The sequence below is a fragment of the Oreochromis niloticus genome, linkage group LG19 (assembly GCF_001858045.2).
Source record: "Oreochromis niloticus isolate F11D_XX linkage group LG19, O_niloticus_UMD_NMBU, whole genome shotgun sequence".
Lineage (NCBI taxonomy): Eukaryota > Metazoa > Chordata > Actinopteri > Cichliformes > Cichlidae > Oreochromis > Oreochromis niloticus.
Genome location: NC_031983.2, coordinates 21520627 through 21542162, shown reverse-complemented (window position 1 = coordinate 21542162; position 21536 = coordinate 21520627). Strand labels below are relative to the sequence as shown.

The 21536-nt window shown below is 40.1% G+C and overlaps 2 protein-coding genes across 3 annotated transcripts; one reads left to right on the top strand and one right to left on the bottom strand.

Annotated features, from left to right (window-relative positions):
• Window positions 1-1173: 1173 nt before the first annotated feature.
• On the bottom strand, window positions 1174-14541 carry psen1 (presenilin 1). Of its 2 annotated transcripts, none has more exons than XM_005477416.3 (11): window positions 14410-14541; window positions 12951-13037; window positions 11181-11545; window positions 10544-10685; window positions 7845-7912; window positions 7518-7738; window positions 6392-6490; window positions 4433-4525; window positions 4171-4347; window positions 3224-3342; window positions 1174-3012 (listed from the first exon to the last, which is right to left on the bottom strand). In XM_005477416.3, the coding sequence occupies exons 2-11, from the start codon at window positions 12984-12986 to the stop codon at window positions 2857-2859; spliced, it is 1476 nt and encodes a 491-aa protein (XP_005477473.1). In that variant the 5' UTR covers window positions 12987-13037; window positions 14410-14541; the 3' UTR covers window positions 1174-2856. The 2 variants fall into 2 exon arrangements, with proteins under 2 accessions (XP_005477473.1, XP_019204342.1); XM_019348797.2 differs by having other exon boundaries at window positions 11181-11542.
• Window positions 14542-14683: 142 nt separating this feature from the next.
• LOC100697503 (enhancer of rudimentary homolog) lies at window positions 14684-20853 on the top strand. Its single transcript, XM_005477415.3, has 4 exons — window positions 14684-14823; window positions 16563-16650; window positions 17216-17336; window positions 20556-20853. The coding sequence occupies exons 1-4, from the start codon at window positions 14821-14823 to the stop codon at window positions 20656-20658; spliced, it is 315 nt and encodes a 104-aa protein (XP_005477472.1). The 5' UTR covers window positions 14684-14820; the 3' UTR covers window positions 20659-20853.
• The last annotated feature ends 683 nt before the right edge of the window (window positions 20854-21536 follow it).

Here is a 21536-nt window from a genome sequence, read left to right as displayed (position 1 = left end):
TGAATCTTTTTTTCCCCTTGGTGAGAAGCCCAAAAGAGCTTCAAGTGCATGGTATAACTTAATCTGACCAGAGCAGGTTTCTGGAATCAGTGCAAGGAAAGCATTATGGAATTAACTCGTAGGTGTTCACCAGCCGAGCTGCAGGATTCGCATGCCAGGAGGAGGCCTCACTGAGGGCTTGTTAGGTAAGTCACAGTATGAGGCTAAACATTCTGGGTAAACTGCCATACTGTGCCACTGTCCCAGCCAGCGAGGCCAAACAATCCCCATGGTGACAGCAAAAGCGGCCAGTGCCCCAGGCTACATGCCAACTGCGTCTGTCAGCCAGCTGGCATCGGGGATGCTGAGTGCGGGATGCCAGTTTACCAGCACGCCGAGGAATTTCCACAATGTTCCCACCGACCCGCGTAGTTCTGCGACAGTCTCATGAGGGATTGCTCACTGAAAATCAAAAAAGGCTAAAGTGTTTTTCAACTATTTGAAGGTTGATGTTGATCCTGACCTCTGTGGAGAGTGGAAATGAAAAAGAGAACAGTATAGTTTATAGCTTTTGTGCTGAAATGACTAAATATCCTGTTTTGTTTCTGGTTCTATCCCGATTCATCTGCTTAACTACATATTTGATCCAAGTTCCTGAAGAAGTCACTTGGATGAGTGACAAAATGTTTCTCCCACTGAAAACGCTCCAGATGAACAGAATCTACCTTTTGAGGTTTACTTACCTGGATGATTGAGCATCAATCACAATTCTGTTAATTTAGGGCAGCTGTGGCATAAACCTTACACTTGGTGTAATTTGGTGAACTGTAAGTAGCACAAAGAGCAAAGGCACCACTTCCAGGACTATAACCGTGGTCCCACCGTTTGTACAGGTTGAGAATGGATATAGAAGCAGATGTCTGATAAGAAACTGCAGCAACAATAAAACAAAAAGGGCATTTTCAATTTTAATTTTTTTTTATTAAAAAAAGAACAAAATTTGAATTGGAGGAACCTTGCATAACACACATAAGCATGTGAAGGACAAAAAAAAAAAAAAAAAGGCATTTACCCAGGTTATTCCCAAAAACCAAAAGGGGTGGAAAGAAAATGGTCTTTTTAAAATGTCGCCTCTTGAATTCTTCTCTTTGCAAGCATGAACCTCTAGTGGAATGACAGAAGTGCTGGTCACCCTCCAAAGTAATGTGCAGGCTTTTTGTTCTTACACATATCATATCGCTTTTTTAAATTTTTGAATGAAAGTTTTTGGTCTGTTTTTAATCTGACTAAAGCAGTCTGCTTCATAAGTGGTGATTAAGTCTTTTGCAAATTCAAGTGTCAAATGGAAATAGATGCACTCGTTCACTTATCAGGTTTTGACGCTCAACAACTGCACATCGCTGTTTTCACACGCTCACAGGTTTTAATAATCTAGCAGGAGTCCAGTGAATACAGTCATGTCTCTAAAAGTACTGTTTCTTCTCTGCATATGTTGAAAAAAAAAACAAACCCCAAAACAAAACAAAACATAACCGTATCTGCTTGTAAGTAAAATCATTTCAGTATCGATGTAGCATAGTTCCAAAAAGCACCAGGCGAGCATCATGAGGGCAGCTATAGCCTAAAGGTTCAGAGTTTGTGACCATATGATCACAGGTTACAATCCCAATGGACAGGTTGGAAAAAAATAAAAAATAAAGACAACAAACTTTGAGTCGGGAAAGAGAACGAAAAGGATGTTTCTGGCCTACAACAACAACTACTTAAATGCCCTTGAGCAAGGCACTGAACCACCGGCTGCTCCAGCAGAGCTCCTCAGTGGCTGACAAGTCTCAGGTGTGAGTGTGTCACTGTAGTGCTCTTTCCTCCCTCTACGAGCTGCGAATTCAAATCCGATTCCATTTAAAACTGGGGGCAGAAAACTGGGTGAAATGATGTGATGGGTGTCACAATAACACTTATTATTCAGTCCAAGAGAGAAAAGTCTCTACTATTCACATAAGGAAGAGCCTCACATGATCAAAGCATCCACTTCAGCGTACATCAATGTAAATCACACCTGTTTCAGACTTCTGCGTGTCTAAAGTGATTTTTTTTAAACCATTCTTAGCAGTGAGAAAAGCACACTCTGGTGACTGATATCTTATACACAATCAAACTACACATTTCTATCTATTATCACTATCATCACTGAGTGTCCATTCGTTTGATGAAGGCTTGGTAATCTTCGGTTTAGTTCGGGGCCAGTGGTACCTCTGCAGTAATGCAAACAGACGTGACAGGAAGGTTGTTCAAAGTCTTTAAAGGAAGATTTTATGAAAACGTCTCCCTTTGCTCAACAGCTACCGCTAAGGTGTCCCTGAGGAAGGCACCTGCTGTAAAGCCACAGCTGTAGAAGACTGCGGTTGGACTGGGCTTCTCCCAGTTTTGAGTGTGTGTGTGTGTGTGTGTGTGTGTGTGTGCAAAAAAAAGAAAAAAAAAGGGCACTGCTGAGAAAGGAGCGGATGAGCTCTTGTAAAGCTTCCCTGGATAAATAAAAGTAAAAGCTTCCCACTGGGTTTGGACTGCGCCTGAAGCTGTTGATCAGCGAACGAACTGAAGATGAGATCCCAAGCCGAGCGAGAAGCGTCACTTCTTGGTTTAACACAGAAATACAAAGGTTTAAGAACAGCTGTCGTGGAGAATACGCTCCTTCGGTGCCAGAAAAAAAAAGGCAGAGCAAAAACAACTTGTATCCCAGCATCATGAGCTCTTAGGAGGGGATGTGGGGGCGGGAGGGGCCCCATCATCGCTCTTTGTTCCCCGGCTGTGAAGGGGCTGCTCTCATGTTGTTGGCCGGAGAGCTATGTGGGTGAGGGTTATCAGGGCAGCGCCCTGCTAAATGTAGAACTGGTGTAGCGCCAGCTTGTCCATGAAGGGCCGTACCAAGTTGTCTGTGGCGAAATAGAAGACAAGGCCGAAAAAAATGGAGATGGGCAGAGCGGGGAGTGCTTTCTTGAAGATGGCGAGGAGGAGCAGAGTCAGACATAAGCCCTGCGGGCGCAGAGACAGACAAAATAAAACACTTTGGAAATAGCACACTGAGTAATTGTATAGCAAACAAAATCAGCGCTGAAGGAGACAAAAAATTGCTGATTATGTAATCAAGACGTTTACATAAAGGGGGGTGGGTACTGTGCACAGAGAGAGGGTTGAAGTTGCGGTGAGTCGAGTTTGATACCAAAATAAACAGCTGATCACTCACAATGAGGATGGCTACGAAGCAGGCGAGGGTGGTGTTCCAGTCGCCGCTGGCTGTGGCTGAGGCTTTTCCCACCAGCATGCTGTAGAAGATGAAGTCTCCGAGTCCCAGCTTGACACCCCCTGAGGAGGGAGAGGGACGCCACATTCAGGGTGGAGTCAATTCAAACACAAGTTTTGCTTCAGCCACACACCCTATAACCCTTATAGAAACCTTTCCTCGTGTGTAATTACTGTACAAACAAGATCTCTGACCCCGCATTTACTGAAGCTTTAAGTTAAAAAGAGCACTGGCCTCAATATAGCACAGAGATGAACACTAGCAATTTCCGTGAATAATCGCTTCCTAATTTTCTCTGTCCCAAAATAGTTGCATTCACACATGCCCCCAATTTCACAGAAAAGGGAACACTTAAAAACATTCCTAAAATGTTTAATGTGTGTTTAGAAGAAGGAAGTGAAAGCTGATGATTACACGCTAAGAAGAGGAAAGCAGACAATGTGAGAATTCACAGGTTTGAATTACCGAACCCAGCTTTTACATTTTTTACACTTTTAAAATCTAAAAATGACCCTGACGGGTTTTGTTTTTACTTAATAGCTAATTTGAATGATTTAAAGTATGATGCTCAACTCTATGGAGCACAATAAAATATTTTATGCTTCAGCAGGCAGTTGTTTTCAGAAACCTGAGGTAGGATCTTTGCCCATTTTAAGTAATAACTGGAGAACAGTGTGGAATAATTCACCGCTGCAAAGCCACATAGTTGCAGGGAATACTGGGCTTAAATCTGCAATCCTGCATGGAGGCCAACATTAGTAAATATACTTGGTCCATTACTTAACATTGTGTTTACGCCTCCATCTGCCCTGTGTACTTTGTACTAAATAAGATCCAGCAGTAACCACACATTAGTCAGTCATAATGTTCAATATTGTTTCACCACTTACTCTCCTCATCGTCCTCTTCAACAGGAGGACGCGCTGAGGGCATCTGCTGGATTTCCCGTCTGGTCTCCTCGGTGGACTGGAGCGGCCCCAGTCGATGCTCCTGCTGGCTGACCCAGGACTGGGTGAAACCTCCGTCGTCCTGTGATGGACTCGATGGGACCGGAGACGCCACTGGTGCTGAAAAAAGATACCAGTCAGGTTTGAAAAGTAACCGTCGAGCACCAAAGTCAAGCCCAGTCCATCTCTTTGAGTTGTTAGTTACCTTCTTGAGGCTCTTGTTGAGGCGAAGCTGCTTCTGTCGAGTTCCTATTTGGCCTGTCTGTGTCCGCCATGTTGACGAGCCACACCATCGTAGCTGAAGAAGAAAGTTTGGGAGAACAGTTTGTGTTAAGAGCCTTTAAAAGGTAAATATAAGTTGGCAACAGCTGAAGCTAGAGTGCTACAACTACATGCCAGGATGAGTTGAAAAAACAAACAAACAAAAAAAAACAAGCACTATATGAAGTTGAAGTGTCTGTTAAAGGAAGCACCATCTGTTTAAGGGAAGTCAGACATTCTAAAACAAAGCTTAAATTTAAGATTATTTGAACTATTGAAAGCAGAAGAAGTCTCATTAGAAATAGCCGTGCTGAAGGTAGCTGAAGTTTCTGATGACCTTTAAAAACATTTGAGTGTTTGAATGGAGGTGAATGGTTAAGGTCTCACTGTTTAAAGCAGGATGTGTGATACTGACTACATACAATTAGGTCCTTAACGTGTACGTGTACAATTTTTGTAGTTTTGCCTCCGTAAAACCACCACAGGGAATTTAAAACCAAAAAACAATCGAGATGTGACTGAAGTGCAGACTTTCAGATTTATTTCAAGTTGTATTAACCATTTAAGTTGCAGCCAATTTTATACAGTGCTGCATTTTCTGAGGCTCAAATTAAACTGACATAATCTAAAATATAAGGATTGTTTTTACTAACTGGATGAAAATCATTTGCAGTTAATGACGCCGTGATATTTAGAATCAATGGACATTATTAAATGCTGCCCTTTGCTATAGCTACTTTCAATTGCTGCATGTGTGTGGGTCTTTCTGCTCCCCGTTTAATCTGGGGTAACTGAAAAGCAAGCTCTGCTGGATCTTAGATCTCGCTGAATCTGAGCAGAGAGTACAGCCCTGTACACTTCACAGTTCATGCTACTACTTCTATCAGCAGTCGCATCATCATTAAACACTAGTTATGCCCATGGCATAGCACTACCTCCAACATGACTGACAGATGACGCAGTTTTCTTTGGTTGATGATCAATTTGTGTCCTTCTCCATACTTTTCTCTTTCAATCATTATGTTACAAGTTAGTCTTCGTTTTGTTTATCCAAAGACTTTTTTTTTCCAGAACTGGGACTCTGGGAGAGTCTAATCTGGTCTACTTGTTCTTGAGAGTAAACAGTGTTTTGTACATTGTTGTAAACCCTCTGTATTTCCGGTTATGAAGGCGTCCCGTGATTGTAGACCTTGACAATAATGTGTCGAGCTCCTCATGAATGTTTTTCAGGCAGACGTTGCAAAGTTGTTTTTTTAGTGATGAAATTAATTCTATTATCGTGCTATTTCATTGGGCATATTTAAAATTACAGTGTTAAGCTATAAATTACAAATGTACCTCTTTAAATCAATTTTAGGGATTATGTCCGCTTAATTTGTCATGAAATAACAAGAATGAATCCTCTCCTGTCATTTAAGTCCAATTAATTTTGAGCCACTGAAAAAAGGGGACTGTGTATAAAAATACCTGTAATTCCTAGGTTCTTGATGTAGTATGTTTTTAAAACCCCTTAAATATAAGCAAAAATCTGCACTTTAAAAACATTATGGTTGTTTGAATTTAAATCCACTGTGGTGGTGGTGGTGGTGGTGTACAGGTCCAAAGCTACAAAAACTGTGTTTGTTCAGCAAGTTATGGATTTAACTGTAACACAACAGAAACACTGGAAACATTACATATAGAGTTCTACATATACATATAGAATTGGGATTTCTTATTCTACATATAAAATCATTTAAAATACTAAAAATGAAATTAAATCACTTAAAGAAGAGGAAAGAGGTTAAGTATGAGAAGAAAAATAACATTTTAAGTAAAGGTACTGAGGATTTCATTTGCCCATCTTTGTTTTAATGCAATAAAATGTTACTAAATGTAGGCCTGCGGACACTGTCCATCTTACAAGAATAGATGAGAGCTGGAAAGATGGGCTCATTTCTCTCTTGAGCAGTCTCCACCAGGATCCTCAGAGGCCCTTTGGGACACAGCACCGCCAACAGATCTGCAAGAGAAAAGACGACAGAGGCCAGAAAAAGGATGTTAGCTACTGAACAGAGGGTTCTTTAAGAGGCCAAATGACCTGATGTGATATCTGTTATGAACAAGAGTCAGGAGCTTCAGTTAACATGCACAGTTTCTGGCAGTCCCAAATCTCTAAAGGGTTTACGTCTTAGTTAACTGAAACACGGCGATACATCCAAATATTACACAACACTGTGATCTGTGCCTAAACTCTGGCTCCCAGTTAAATATTGTTCTTGGAAAAGAAAACTGCCACACTAACAGGAAATCTAATTTGATGATGCTTGATATACCCTGGACTTTGTCCCAGTGCACTGTCTTTGAGGAAATACATAAATCAAGACAAAAATATTAAGCAAGCTTTCAGGCAAACACACTTCTTATTTATTTTTCTATGGCATACAAGCAAAGTGATTTAAGCCTTGAACAGTAACTCAAAAATTCCTCTGTGACTGACACCTAATCAATCTAAACGTTTCTTGTAACCACCACTGATTTGACAGTTTGAGCATCTGTGTGTGCTCTCTGGATATCAGGTTTGGCTCTCAGCCCTTCTGCCCCCACATTTCCATTCCTCACAGACTTTTCACCCCATTTTCAAGTGCTTTTGTAAATGTTTTAGCTCTTGAGAAACATTCTTCCTTCTCGCAACGAGTTATTTCGACACTTGCATACATACCGCTGCAGAGAAAAAATGTTCCTATAAGTAAGAATACATTTACACTGAACTGATTGGTCAAGATTAGGTTTTATTTCAGAGTTTATTCATTTATCAAAAATATAGAAAAGGCTCAATTGCTTAAAAAGTTTTTGTTTAAAAATCAAAAGTTTATATATCTTAAAAGCGACATTTTAAAGTTTAGCTTTTTTTTCACCCCCCATGCTTTTATCCAGCGCAACCGCTAAAAGAAACCAGATGACTGGACATTAGCACACAAAAACATCTTCAAAGGTTTGATGAAGACTTTAAAGCACACAGAGGTCAAAAAGCAGAGTGCAAGACTTACCGTAGACAGATATGACAGCTAATATGAGCCAGGCAGTCCACTCTGGCAGGTACTTGATGAAAACCAGGGCCATCAGGGCGCTGATCATGATGAGGTAGGCCTGCTGGAGCCGCAGAGGTCCCTTCCAATGAATACACATCATGCCCACCACTCCGAAATTCCAGATTATTATCGCTAGGGTTATGTAGTCCATGGCCAGATTGTAGGTCTTAAAAACCTCTCTGTTTGGACGGGGTGAAAGCATAATGAATTAAACTGCTTGACACTTTGATAACGACCTTGAAACGTTTGTAACAACTGCATTAAAAGTTGAGTTGTGCGGCTTACTTGAGGTAGATGTAGGAGAAGAAGAAGAGCAGGAGGAGAGAGGAAAGGAAGAGCCAGCCTTGGATCACCTGTGAAAGCAAAAATCAGCGTTATTTACAGAATATTTCACCGAATCTGTGCTTGTAAGAATATGTATCTAGAATTTGATTTAAACTACAATATTTGACCCAAAAGGGGTCGCCTTTGGGTCTTTCATGAAAATTTGAGTCCCTTTAATCTCTCCTCCTGAAACATTTTTAGTTTAGGGTATGACCAAAATATGTGATTATGGTCACTAATATGTGGCTCACATTTTCTCCAACACTCATTCAACTCAATTTCTGCTACCATTTCTTCCACCCTAAAAATCTCATGTAATGGAGTTGGTTCCCTGATGTACTCCAGTCCATGTTCTTACCACCCATCCTGTAGTATAGCTGCATTTGCTTTGCCAGCAGAGGGTTTGTGGGTGGGGCTTCTGTGGTCACAGAGCAGTGTTCATGAGATGACCGTATGAGAGATGTTGTATTATTGCCATCACATACAGCCAAGAGTAGCAAAAATTGATCTGTGTTTGCAGCAGTCTGAAGCCTGTGCTTTTAGCTCAGACGGTTTACTTTTACATATGTTGCAAGTTGAGATGGCACGATACCACTTTTTTATGTCCGATACCGATATCATAAATTTGGATATCTGCCGATACCGATATGAATCCGATATAGTGTATTTTTTAATCAATAAAACTGTTTTTTTTAATATCTTGCTGCATTTTGTATAAGTTCATACTCAAGTTAAAAAAAAAAACACTAAAGCTATTCTGTTTTACCTGTATGCAAAAAATACACTGCACCCAAAATATTTCATAGTTCAGCAACACTGATCAATCTAATAAACTTAAACCTACACATTCCTCCCTATTCTGGTATTTTAAAGAGTACTTAGCAGAAATATTAAGCAACCTAACTAATAGGGTTGCTAACTCCCAGCAAAAAAAAAAAAAGGAACCACCCCCCACCCTCCGCCACGCTTAATCGACGTAATCAACTTTAATTTAATGCACATGTTAAAAAAATGCACAGAAATCTATTATTTTCCCACAATAATTAAATAGATTCAACATCTTTCTTCAACAGAATTGCAGACTGCACAGATGGTACCTTCCCAAAGGAAAAGGTACTATAGTTTACCAGGGTATATATTAGACTTAATAGTTACTATATACAGTAATGGACTTCTATACATTTGACATCAGATTAAAACTCTGGGTGTAAGATTCGGATAATTATTTATTAAAAGCGAGACATTTTAAATGAGAATAAGGAAGAAAAGTATTTCTTTGTGCCCCCCTTTTCCCTGTTAATGCCCTACTTGCCACCCTGGCTAAACTTTGCTAGACCCGCCCCTGCACAGTTACCAGCCATCAACTACGTAGAAAAGGATCCTGGTGTAGAAAGTAATATTAAATAAATTCTAACAACACCTTATGAAGCTTAAACGTGCTGCTGTTGTTTATCTGCTGGTTTCCTCTTTCTGGTGCAAAGTGGGCCAAAAAAAACAAGAGAGACGGGAGTCGCGACAGAAAAGCCGATCAGCTGATCATTGATCAGTTTCATGATTGAAGTAACAACAGGAGATGGAGGGAGAGAGAAGAGGCAGTCGCTCCATATATCGGTTGTTAAGCTTAACATGGGAATGCTTTACAAACATTCAGAGATGAAGTTGCACTCTTGCTTTACTTCTCTCTGGGATAACTTTCTCGGAGATGAAATGCCGGTTTGGTAGCGAGGCTCCAAATGCTCAACCAGACCGTCGAGAGGTCTCGCACGCCACAGCCGCTCAAGTGACGTATACTGCTCCGACGTGCTAAGGTTATGAGCTGAGTTACGCCATGTCGCAAGTTTTGTGAGGTGCTTTCGTGATACTTAATGGATCGGATTACATTTTTTATTTCTCTCCGATATCCGATCCAGTAATTTAGGTCAGTATCGGACCGATACCGATAAGTAATATCGGATCGGTCCATCTCTAGTTGCAAGGCCATGTTTAATACAAGGTAGACCACGGGAAACACAATGGACTAGCAGAAAACAGCATCAATGAGAGCTGTATTTGTATTTGTAATCACTCCATGATTAACTTGCTATATATTTCATCACACTTAATCCCTGTATTTTTTTATTTTAGTCTCCAACTGAATGTATCCATTATGCTGTGCATTCTATCAATGGAAAGGGAAAACAATGGTGTCTGTTGTTACTCTCTGCTAATTCAACAAACATTATGAATGCAGAAGTCAAGTATTGATTAAAAACTACACCTTTCAATAATAATGAAGGAGCTTTGATAAAGGAAGCAGTGATTTCGAGCCACACCTTACCAACTTTATTTTGTTTCTAACACAGTTACAGTTCCTGAAATCATATTTCTACAAGTTGACTGGGGATCTACACCAACTGACAGACAACTTAAAACATGTTTTGTGTTGGGCGGTTTTCCACAGGAGATTTCTGTATTTGTTTTTTTATTGTTTTTTTTGTTTTTTTTAATCTGAGCGGTACAGCTAAATAACAAATTATCACGAACACTATGTTCCTAGTGAAACTATGTCTTTCTGACTTTAACAAGTCTAAACACATCCTGTAAAAAAGCCTTGAAACATTAAGTGTTTTTACACTCTAGGGTGTAGCTAATAAGACAATGTTAGAAGTGTTAATCCGTACCTTGTAGCACCGGTACTTGTATAACATCACCAGCACCAGAGTCATAACGATGATTACAGTGATCATGATGGTGGCGTTCAGAATGGAGTTGAGGGCTCTCTGTCCTACTGTGTCTGTGTCTTCAGGGAATGGTGTGTAGATCCTGAAGTGAGAGATTAAACACACACACACACACACACACACACACACACACACACACACACACACACACACACGTCAACAGAAAGCAACACAGCAGTAAAGAAAAGATGGATTTATCATATCTTACATTATCATGTCATATTTACAGTAGTTATTGCATATTGCTTGTATTCAGTGACTTTTGTTATAGCTGCTGTTAGAGTTTTGGAGCTGATGATTCAGGGGCATTTTCAGAAAAACTAAAGATATGTAAGATTATCTTTCTGTGTTTTGAGCCAAATTCAGGTTCTCTATAAAGATCTTAAGCATTTACAAAGCTACACGTATTACTGTCTACATGCCCAAAGGATGGAGGAATGACACAAGCACATTACATTAACTATACCTAGTGGCAGTTCTGCTGCACTGCATGTCATTCAAACAGCGGCTCTAATGTGAGCCTTGGAACATCTCATTTCCCTATTACAATCAGTGTGAAATGGACCATAGCACTTACAATCTCTGCCCGTCATTCTGGGTGTAGAAGCTGACAGATTTTATGGTTGCCACGACAACCACCATGCAAAGCGTCACTGGGACGAACAGCATGATGACATGCTTGGCCCCGTATTTCAAGGTCAGCTCCTCATCCTCCTCCTCCTCCTCTCTTTCCACCACTCTTGGAGCGGGAGCAGCAGGGGGCTGCCCATTCTGCTCCGGGCCGGTGCCATTGCCACCTCCTCCACCGCCACTATCACCTCCTCCTCCAGTTCCAGCTCCAGCACCAGCTGCTGAACCTCCTCTGGACCGCGCTCTGGGCACACCAGTTTCTTGTGGTTTCTGGGTGGAATCTGGGGATCTATTAGCCTCCTGTTGGTTCTGCTGATGCAGGAAAACAGCCATATTTGAAATGCATAAAAAACAAACAAACAAACAACCACACACACACACAGTTATGCCTCCCATTACAAAATAAAATTCCCTCAGAGAGTTTTATCAGCCCCTGCCTACTATGATAGATTTCAAAAATGTAATTTACACAAAACGTACACATACATAATGAAATGTATGAACTAAGATTTTGCCACACAAATGTCTAGTGGTGTACACATTTGCCTAACAAGTGAAAGATCCCCAGATCAATCCCAGGAGGAGACACAATTCTCTTTAGGGTTGCATCAGGAACGCCGTGGTGACCACCTTATGAATAAAGAAGCAGCCAAAAGTAGCTTCTTCTTTATATTGGCAAATTAAATGTTTTCATTTAGCCACTTTATTTGCTGAAATTGAAAACAAATGCACACCAAAATGTGAAAGATTAAAACTAAATGTTATCAGACGATCCATATGTGCTCTTAACTGGCTCACCGCCTCTCTTGCTCCAAGGATAACAGCAGCGTGCTTGTTCCCACTCACCCTGAGGATCTGTCCCGTCAGGACAAAATAAGGACGCAACTCAAGGAGACTGTGTGAACTAAAACTGTCAGGCTGCCAGACGAGTCGAGACATGCGGCAGCCCAGACATGAAGCAATTGTACCAGGTACACAGAAATGAAGACAGGAGGCATCTCCAGAGATCTGAGTAGTGAAAGCTGCCAGAGCTCTTAAACAGGCTGCTGCGCAAAAATGACCTCGCTGTGTGGTATGCTGCTTTGTGTCTCAGTCCTGGGAATTAGGCCAATATTGGTCCCAAGGACAAAAGAGATACAGACTGCTTTTCTGAATAAATTAACCAGGTATGTAGTGATACTGTAACAGCACGCCCTTCCTAGCCAGACTTGTCACTCTAACAAATCTGGCTGGAAGACAGAAACAAAGTGTTCCCTTAGCTGAAATATAGATGCAGTGTACGAGTTCAACTGTTGTGAAGCACGAGGCTATGCACTGTTAAGTGCACTATGACAGTACAGAGGGACTTTGACTTATTCACCCCACTAAGGAGGAAACGCCTTTGTTTACAGTAACAGCAAACTTCAGAGCACAAAGCCAACTTGCTCCTAAAGCTTCTATCTATGATTTAAAGGTTAATGGTTGTGCTGTCAGTGGAAACACACTGCTCCTTATCAGAATATAATCACCCTGTCCTGGGTAATTTACTGTAACAGAGACCAAATTAAATGATTCAATTAAAACTACTCAACAGCACATGATGTTACAAAGTGACTATGAAACAGACTCTTACTTTACTTCCCACTTACTGAGACTCTTGTGTGGCAATCATTAACCACTACATTAACACAGACGGATATAGCATTAGAGCCACTGTGAAACTTTCTTTAATACTGACCATATTGTTTTCGATATCCTCTGCATTGTTCGCCATTGTTGGCTCGGTGGACTCTTGTCCTCACATGCAAACCGGAACTTTTCAACCCTGATGAAAGAGAAGTGGGTCAATAGGGCATATAACCAGCAACACAGGAATAAATCAAGATTGTAAAGACAGAGAGAGTCATGTCTTGTGCAGATTATAAACTAGATATAAACATATTTGTTATGTGAAACTAAAGGGACAGTGACAAAAAAAATAAATCAAAAAACATGTTAAATATCAGTGATTTTCCATTGCGTGTGCATGTTGTTACAAAACATAAGACCAATATGGGTGTCGGTTAGCTCACAGCATGAACATACAACCATATGCCGCAGCAGCCCAGGTTTGATTTCGATTCACAGCCTTTTGCTGCTCATCTTAACTACTTTCCTGGCCACTGGCCACTGTGCTATTTAAAAATGTTCAACGTCAACCTAAAAATGTATGTTAAAACACCTAAAACCAATATAAAATACTACAGTAGCACTAATTAAGTAGTAGGATTTTACTTATTGGTATGAATTCAGTGTTTCACAGAGTTGGAAATCATGTTAAAGGACAATTTCACACTTTTTAAAATACATTCTTCTCATATTTTAAACAGTTTCAGTTATTCCTCAAAAATATTACCTGTGAAATCGTTTTGAAGACTTGTTATCAGTCATTCCATTTTAATGAAAACATTTTAAATACTAGGAAAAACTAAAATACCAGGCTTAAATAACAACCTTGATTGTGCTGAATCATGTCAATGTCTCTATCTTTCAACAGAGGGGCCTTTCTTATTGCAAAATAAGGAGGAAATTGATTTTGATAAGATTTCAGTTTTGAGAGATAACAACACGATATGTCAAGGTAACATTTGGGCCACAAATTAGCCATGGTTGAACTTTAAACAGTAAATGAATAAATATATGTATACACACACATTTTGGGGGGAGTAGATCAGACAAGGGCAGTGTTCACTTCACAGCCATTGTGTACAAGAGGAATGATTACGCTGATTAGTAACTCTTCTTGTGTATACAGAGACTCGTGAGAATTGTATTTGAACCTGTACTTGAAGACTTGAAGATATCTTTGAAGGCCATAAAAATAAAAAAATAAAACATCTATGGGAATGTAACGTTCACGTTGCTGATTACACGCCGGGAAATCCAAAATCTTTATTATTTGATCCCTTCTTCTTGCTGACTTTACATGCCTATCAGAGAGAAACCAGTAAGCTGTAACGTTGATTATCTAGCTGTAATAACTACTCACAGAGGTATTTTATAATTGGAGATTCGCTAAAATGGCTAGTTAACGATAGCCAATAATGTAATAACGATAGAGCAGGCTGCGACCGCTGCGGGAGGTTAGCGCTGGGTAAGTTACGTAACTCAAATTTCAAATGGTTCCTGAAAAGGTCTCTTAAAAGAATGACACTTACCTGCTATGAACGCAAGATAATTTCCTTAATTTGGGGGTTCTCGAGTTGGGTTTAAACCCGGGTCCTTCTCCTCTTTGTTGTTCCTGTGTTCTCGCAATACATCCGGCCGCTGCTGGAAACTACTTCCTGTAGAGTCAGCGAGTGGTCAGGATCAAAAAGGCAGTTTGAGATTTGTTTGTAGTCTTTATTGTTTTGCCAACCTCGTCGAATTAAATAAATTCTGAGGATGAAATGTTAACTTTTAAAATCGCCATACCGAAGCAGTAATAGGAAACCGAAACAAGTAGAATGAATTAAAATAGCGCATTTTGTTCTCAGCTGGTTGTTCTTCCGGGTAACAAAGGTCAACAGAGAAGAAGGCGCAAGGAGCTAAGAAAATCTACAGAGAGCTACTCAAAAGCGTCAGAAAACATGGTTAGTACGTTTTGATGCAGTGTTTGCAGAAATGATTTGTACGAAGAGCAAAAGCAGTGCGTCGGTTTTAGCGTGCCATTTCAGCAGAGCCGGGTTTGTTGTAAAAACGAGTTGTAACGCTTAGTTAGCATGAGTGGGCGTTTGGCTGCAACAAACCTCTGAAGAAATGAAGCACATTCACGGCTGATAGACCACCAGCCTGAGGCGAAAATATTATTTTAATTACTTTTATTAACAGTTTTTTGCTACTTGCTTATCGCCTAAAGAGAGTTTTACTAACTAACCAAAATATTGCATTTTAATATACCATGTGTAATAACTTGATTATAACAGATGGAATGTATTTGTTGAATGTAATGTAGTTATTTATTTAATAATCAATGTGCCTTATATTGAAAGACAATTACATTAAATAAAAGTAAAAATGTTTAAAAATTAGTAACGTAGGTAGGTGACAGTACTGTGCAAAAGTCTTAAGCCACTCCTCATTTCATTATGTTTTGCTTCCAGTCGGCCAGAAATTTCTGTAATATTTTAAGGGGTTCTTGAGCAGCAGTCCTCCAGGCTCACACAGGGTTAAAATAGTAATTTTGCACCATCAAGATGACTACAAAGAGTTATTAGTTGAAAACTTGGCATATCTTAGCATGCCGTGCAGAGTGCATGGAAGAAAATTGAGGAAACCTGACAAAATAAGTGGTAGGCGAAAAAGAAACTCTGCACCAGATATCTGAAAGTCATATCCTTAAGAAATAGCAAATAAATAAATCCAAAAACAACCCGACACAGGATCTGAGAGATGCATCCTACCCTTCGGTTGTTTCATCTACTGTTCACTGGGTTCATCAGAAATGGACTCAGTGAAAGGGTGGGTAATAAGAAGCTATTCTTAAGATGGGTAAACAGGAAGAAAAGGCTGAGGTATTCCAGATTATACAAAAACTGGACTGAAAATCAGTGGGAACAGGTCTTATGAAGCAAATTTCAAGTTTTTCGTACAAATTATCATCAATATGAGGAGACCTCAGGAGAAAGTGACCACAGTGAGTGTTTTGCGGTTTGGGGCTGCATTTCAGCCAGTACAATTGAGAAATTTGTCCAAATTGATAGAATTATGAACACAAGTAGCACAGATGTTGATCTACTACGTAAAACCATCAGCAGTGCATCTGATTGGCAACACCTTAATTTTTCAGCATGACAACGCCCCAAAAAACACAAGCAATACATTAAAAACTTACCTGGGTAGAAGAACACACTGTAGAACACTATCAGTCATGGATTGGCCTCCCCAGAGCCCGGGCCTCATTATTACTGAAGCATTGGTCTCTTTGAATGTCCTTCAAAGAGGCCTGCATAGCTATTCCTGAAGGCTACTCAAAGACATGACAAGAATGGTAAAATGTTGACTTTCATGCTTCTTAGAACTATAAACTGTTTTTGCCTCAGAATCTATATTTCCATTTATGTTTGCACATGTTTCAATAAAACTTTGCACCTATTTCCTATTTTCCTCACAAAATAAATGTATAAATGAGGGGTGGCTCAATACAATACTTTTGCACAGTAGGTAAGCACTAATAATAAGGCAGAAGATTGAAAATTAATAGACCCTGTGTTCATTAAATATGTCACACAGAAGTACACCCCCACAAACTACCAAAAAAAGACATTTGAAGATGTTGAATTGAGAAGGTGAATTGTATAATCAGACTAACAATAAGTATTTGGTTTTTCAGTCTCACACCATACTCCTGGTACAGCCCACCAAGAGGCCGGAGGGGAGGACCTACGCTGATTATGAATCCGTCAATGAGTGTATGGAGGGTAAGCTGGTGGTTCTTTGTTCTTTTGCCTTTTCTTTCAGTGATATGTAATTCCACTCCAAACTTCCAGGCTTTCATTGTTTACATGTACACAGCTTACGTGCATCCACCTGGAATTTTAGTCAAACTTAGTAAAGTTTCCATAATGTTTCCTATCTATCTTGAGTCTGTAGTGTTAAAATATTCAGGGAAACCTGGTTATTTTCACCCGACATGTATGCAACTTGTGTTTACTTACATGAGAAAACTTTTGGTTGTAGTGGTCAGGCAGGTCAACTAAAACTGTCCAGTAAACTCTGGTCATTTGACAAGTAATTGTCAAATAAGCATTTCATATGGTAATAATCTCCTGTTTCTAATAGCACAGTTATCTTTCTTTGACTTGAGGAAGGAATTAATCTGTTATGTTATTATTTTTACTGCAGTATTTCTAATCATAGACTTTTCAGGTATTTATTTTGTAAGGTATTCCTTATTTGCATCAGAAATCAAAACATTGTCAAGTGAATATGGAAATATTTACTTTACATTGTGAGTGTAACATAGCATATTTTCCCCCTGCACAGGCGTATGTAAGATGTATGAGGAGCATTTAAAGAGAATGAACCCCAACAGTCCGTCGATAACATACGATATCAGCCAGCTGTTTGACTTCATTGATGACCTGGCTGACCTGAGCTGTTTGGTGTAAGTTTCATGTTAAATTATTAAATTGTTTGTCATATCCAGCCCTTTGCATGTCTTGTAAACCTATGTATGTGCAAAGCATAATTAACTGATAGTAGAGAATGATCAGTTTTTAAAAAAAACAAGAGGAGTCAATAGAGTGTTTAAAGTGTTTGCCACATCAGTGCATTCAGTTCATGATTCTGCTTGCTAAAGCTGCTGGGCAGGACAGATTTAAAAAGCGGGGTGGGGTTCTATAAAAAAAAGACAAATAAGTTTCGATGCATGCTCAGTCATCCAGGTAAAGAAATCCCAAAAAGTTGATTCTGTTCATCTGGATGTACCGTTTTCAGTGGGAGAATCGTTTCGTCAGTCAAATGACTTCTTGAATCTCAGCTGAATGCAGGTTTCCCCAACCTTATAAACCGTGGAACCATAGAACGTGTCCTCTCTGGTGGGGAAGGAGCCTGAGCTAGTGTGAGAGGTTGAGAGGTACTGGCTGGATAAGGTCAGGCTCACCTAAGCGCACGGCTTAGGCTCCAGAAACAGTCTTGTGGAAAGGGAATGAGAATCAGCACCTCCAAATCTGAAGCCATGGTCCTCAGCCGGAAAAGGATGGAGTGCCCACTCCGGGTCAGTGACAAGTTACTTTAACTCCTCCACTTGGGGCAATATCTTGAGTTCTTTTCACGTGTGAGAGAACGGGAGATCGACAGACAGATTGTTGCTGTGGCTACAGTGATGTGGGCGCTGTACTGGTCGGTCGAGGTGAAGAGGGAGTTAAGAATAAAAGCGAAGCTCTCAATTTACTGCCGTCACCTGTTGTCAGGAGCTTTGAGTAGTGACCGAAAGAAAGAGATTGCGGATAAAAGCAGTGAAAATTAGCTTTCTCCAAAGGGTAGCCTAACCCTTCCCTTGGAGAGGGTGAGGAGTTTGGCCATCCGGGAATGGAACCGAGTAGAGGCGCTACTCCACCACATCGTTAGGAGGCAGTTGAGGTAGTTTGGGCATCTTAAAAGGATGCCTTCTGAAAGAGGTGTTCTGGGCATGTCCCACTAGGAGGAAGTCCTGGGGCAGACCCAGGACACACTGGAGAGGTTATATCACTCGGCTGGCCTGGGAACACCTTGATGTTAGGGAGAGGGAGGTCTGGGCTTCTCTGCTTAGGCTGCTCCCCCTGCGACCTGGCCTCGGATAAGCGGGAGAAGATGGATGGATAGGTCAGTACATGGACTCTGCGCTCAAACCAGCGTTCCTCCCTGTCCAGGATGCGTGCATCTTTATCATTGAAAGAATGGCCACTGGCCTGTAGGTGTAAATAGACTGCAGAGTCCCCTGGCCTGACGAGTTAGCTCTCCTGTGCCGTGCTATCCGCTTAGCCAGAGGTTGTTTGGTTTCCCTGATGAATCATGGCAAGTTTGTGTCGGGGGACCGGATCCTTGTGGTGGACCAATTTTTAGCGCGGCATGTTTTGGGGATGTTTGTGGACGTCTTATGGTCCAGGTAGTCCAGGAAGGATGAAGGACAAGTGCTGCCTAAGTGAAAACCTTTAGTGATCCCTTGCGTGTCAGGAGTATCAGAAGAGTTGAGATGCATTTTCTTTAGACACCACATCTCTGTGGCTTTCAAACCTCACATCCCAACATTCATCAGTGGTATTAGTTTAAGTCATTATGCAAATTTACTGTTTATAAGAGACTGAGACTGAAGAAGTCGCTTTGATGAGTGACGTTTCTCCTACTGAAAACGGTACAGCCAAATGAACAGAATCAGCTTTTTGGGGCAAGAAACTCGTTAATCTCTGGATTCATCACACAGAGCAGTGAAATGTGCTTTAATTCAAGTTAATTATTTTATCTCTGAGTGCGCTCTCAGGGAAGCTGTTTATTCTAAAGTGATGGCAGCAAATTAGAGCTCTAAAACTTTAAACCAGATACATTAACATATTAAATGCTACTGTCCCACAGCCTGATAGAGGAGATGTAGAAATCACTTTAGTTTCTCGGCAGATCAAAGTGAAATACAATTTATTGGCTGAACAGGTATTCTAGTAGCTGCAGTTCCACCAGGCTAAATGAGGCTTAACCGCAGATTAGGACTGAGTATAACAACATTTATGCAATTTCTGCATCACAAAATTAATAGAAGTGCATTTCCATTACAATGTGGTGCCCAGTTTGCACTTTTACTCTTTTTAGGTTCAGCTTAACAACATGCACATATAAAACTTATTTCTCCAGCAGAGGATCTATATTGTGCTTACAGCATGCTGTAAGTAAAAGAATCAGTGAAAACATGGCACTTTCAGACTATTTTAAAACCAAACTTATGTTCAGCATAAGTTATCATGGCGATTTAACCAGGTAAAAAGAGAGCCACCCACGACATAGAAAATAACTGTCTAACCTATTAAACTCATTTAAATGTACACCCTTCAGGTGTAAGAATTTAGATGAGCAATGTTGACAGACTTAAAAAAAAAAAGATATTACAGTTATAGTGGCACACTTGATGTTTTGTATTCTTAAAGAAAAACAGATCAGCCCCTCCTTGAGCTAAAATCTGTCCTCAAATATTTAGAACCCATATCTTTTGATGATGACAAATCAATGACAGTCCTTTTTTTCAATCTTTTTCAGTCATCTGCTGGGTTTTCTTATTTCCTTCATTTAGATTTCTCCATCACAAAGCTGCCAAAACATGTATATAATTCATAGAGCAACCCTACAGGGATATTTCCAGCAGTTTTGTAGCACAGTTTGATTTGAAACAAAGTTTTTAGCAGTAAGTTCGCCTTCTAAAGAGAGCTTGTTTCCAGCTTTTTTTTCTGCTGCATTTGGCAGGAACGGGCACATCTCAGCATCGGTGTTTCTATTAATATTTCTTTTAATGCTCGTGGCAGTGAGTGAAAACCACATCAAGCTTTACAGAGATGTAGAACAAGCCAGCTGCAATAACCTGCCCACAGGTGATTTAGGGCAATTTGTTATTCTTAATGTGGGAAGTTCAAGCTCATTTATTCAGGCAAGATTACTCTGAGTTCCTCTGAGCTAATCGCAGCTCGCAAAAAGACAAATCTAGAAGAACAGTCGCTACTTAGGTCACTTATTTGCTCATGTTGGGTGTTTTTAAAAATAAGGAGTTGCATGTTTTCATTAAAAAAAACTGAACATCCTGGGCCGACCAGAGGAAAAAAAAGAAAAAAATTGAAACTGAATTTCATTTTTTGTGCTGCCTCAGGTATCGTGCTGACACGCAGACGTACCAGCCGTACAACAAGGACTGGATCAAAGAGAAGATCTACGTGCTGCTGCGGCGTCAGGCTCAGCAGGCAGCGCAGTGAAGCTTCTGAGGAGGTGGAGGATGGGAGTGGGGGTGGTGGGGGGATCAGAATTATTTTTCCTGTCTAGAACTTGTTTTAAAAGTTTTAAGTAACTTGTTTTCAGAAGTTTTTGACTTTTTTTCTCATCTCATGTGGGGGGGATGTATTTTGTATTTTATTGTTGGACTTAATAAAGTTTCCCTTTAAATAGCAAAACTCCAGACTCTCGTCTTATTGTCCTATGTTCTGTCTTTCTGTGTTCTGTCTTTTCCTTCTTGAATTGAATAATTTTGCTCATGTTTGATTTATTTATTTATTTATTTATTTATTATCTCTGTCGTATTTCCTTTAGTGGAATTCTTTGTTTTCTCACTAGTTTTATTCTTAATATGTTTTTCATCTACACTCCCTCTTGAACAGCATGTCAGCTGTAGAAAAGTGCTAATAATGACTGACTTTAGAGTACTCGTGAAGCTTTCCCCTTTTTGCTGCTGCTTTTGTTTACATTATTCTTTTTTGTAATTGTGTTCTTTTCCTGCCTTGTTCCTCATTTTCTGCACTATTTATTCTCCCCCTCTCCTTTCTGCTATCAATTTGTCAAATGTAGAAACGTGCTGCTGAGAATGATAATTTGCCTTTCAGTCCTGCACTTTGTGAGGCTTCCAGTTTTGGCTCAACAATACAAAAGCAAATAAGCTTAACAAAGCAAATAAGCTCTGTGTTTAAAAAAGGGGGGTTTCAAAAAGTATGGACTGATTTACATGATTTTTTTTTTCTTCGTTATTATTATTAGAGGTGAGACTTGGCCCAACTAGATGCAGGGACTGAATTAATGAATAGCTTGGAGTTATTTTTCAGCCTTAATAGAAGTGTGCAATCTCATTCTGCTTATTTGTCCA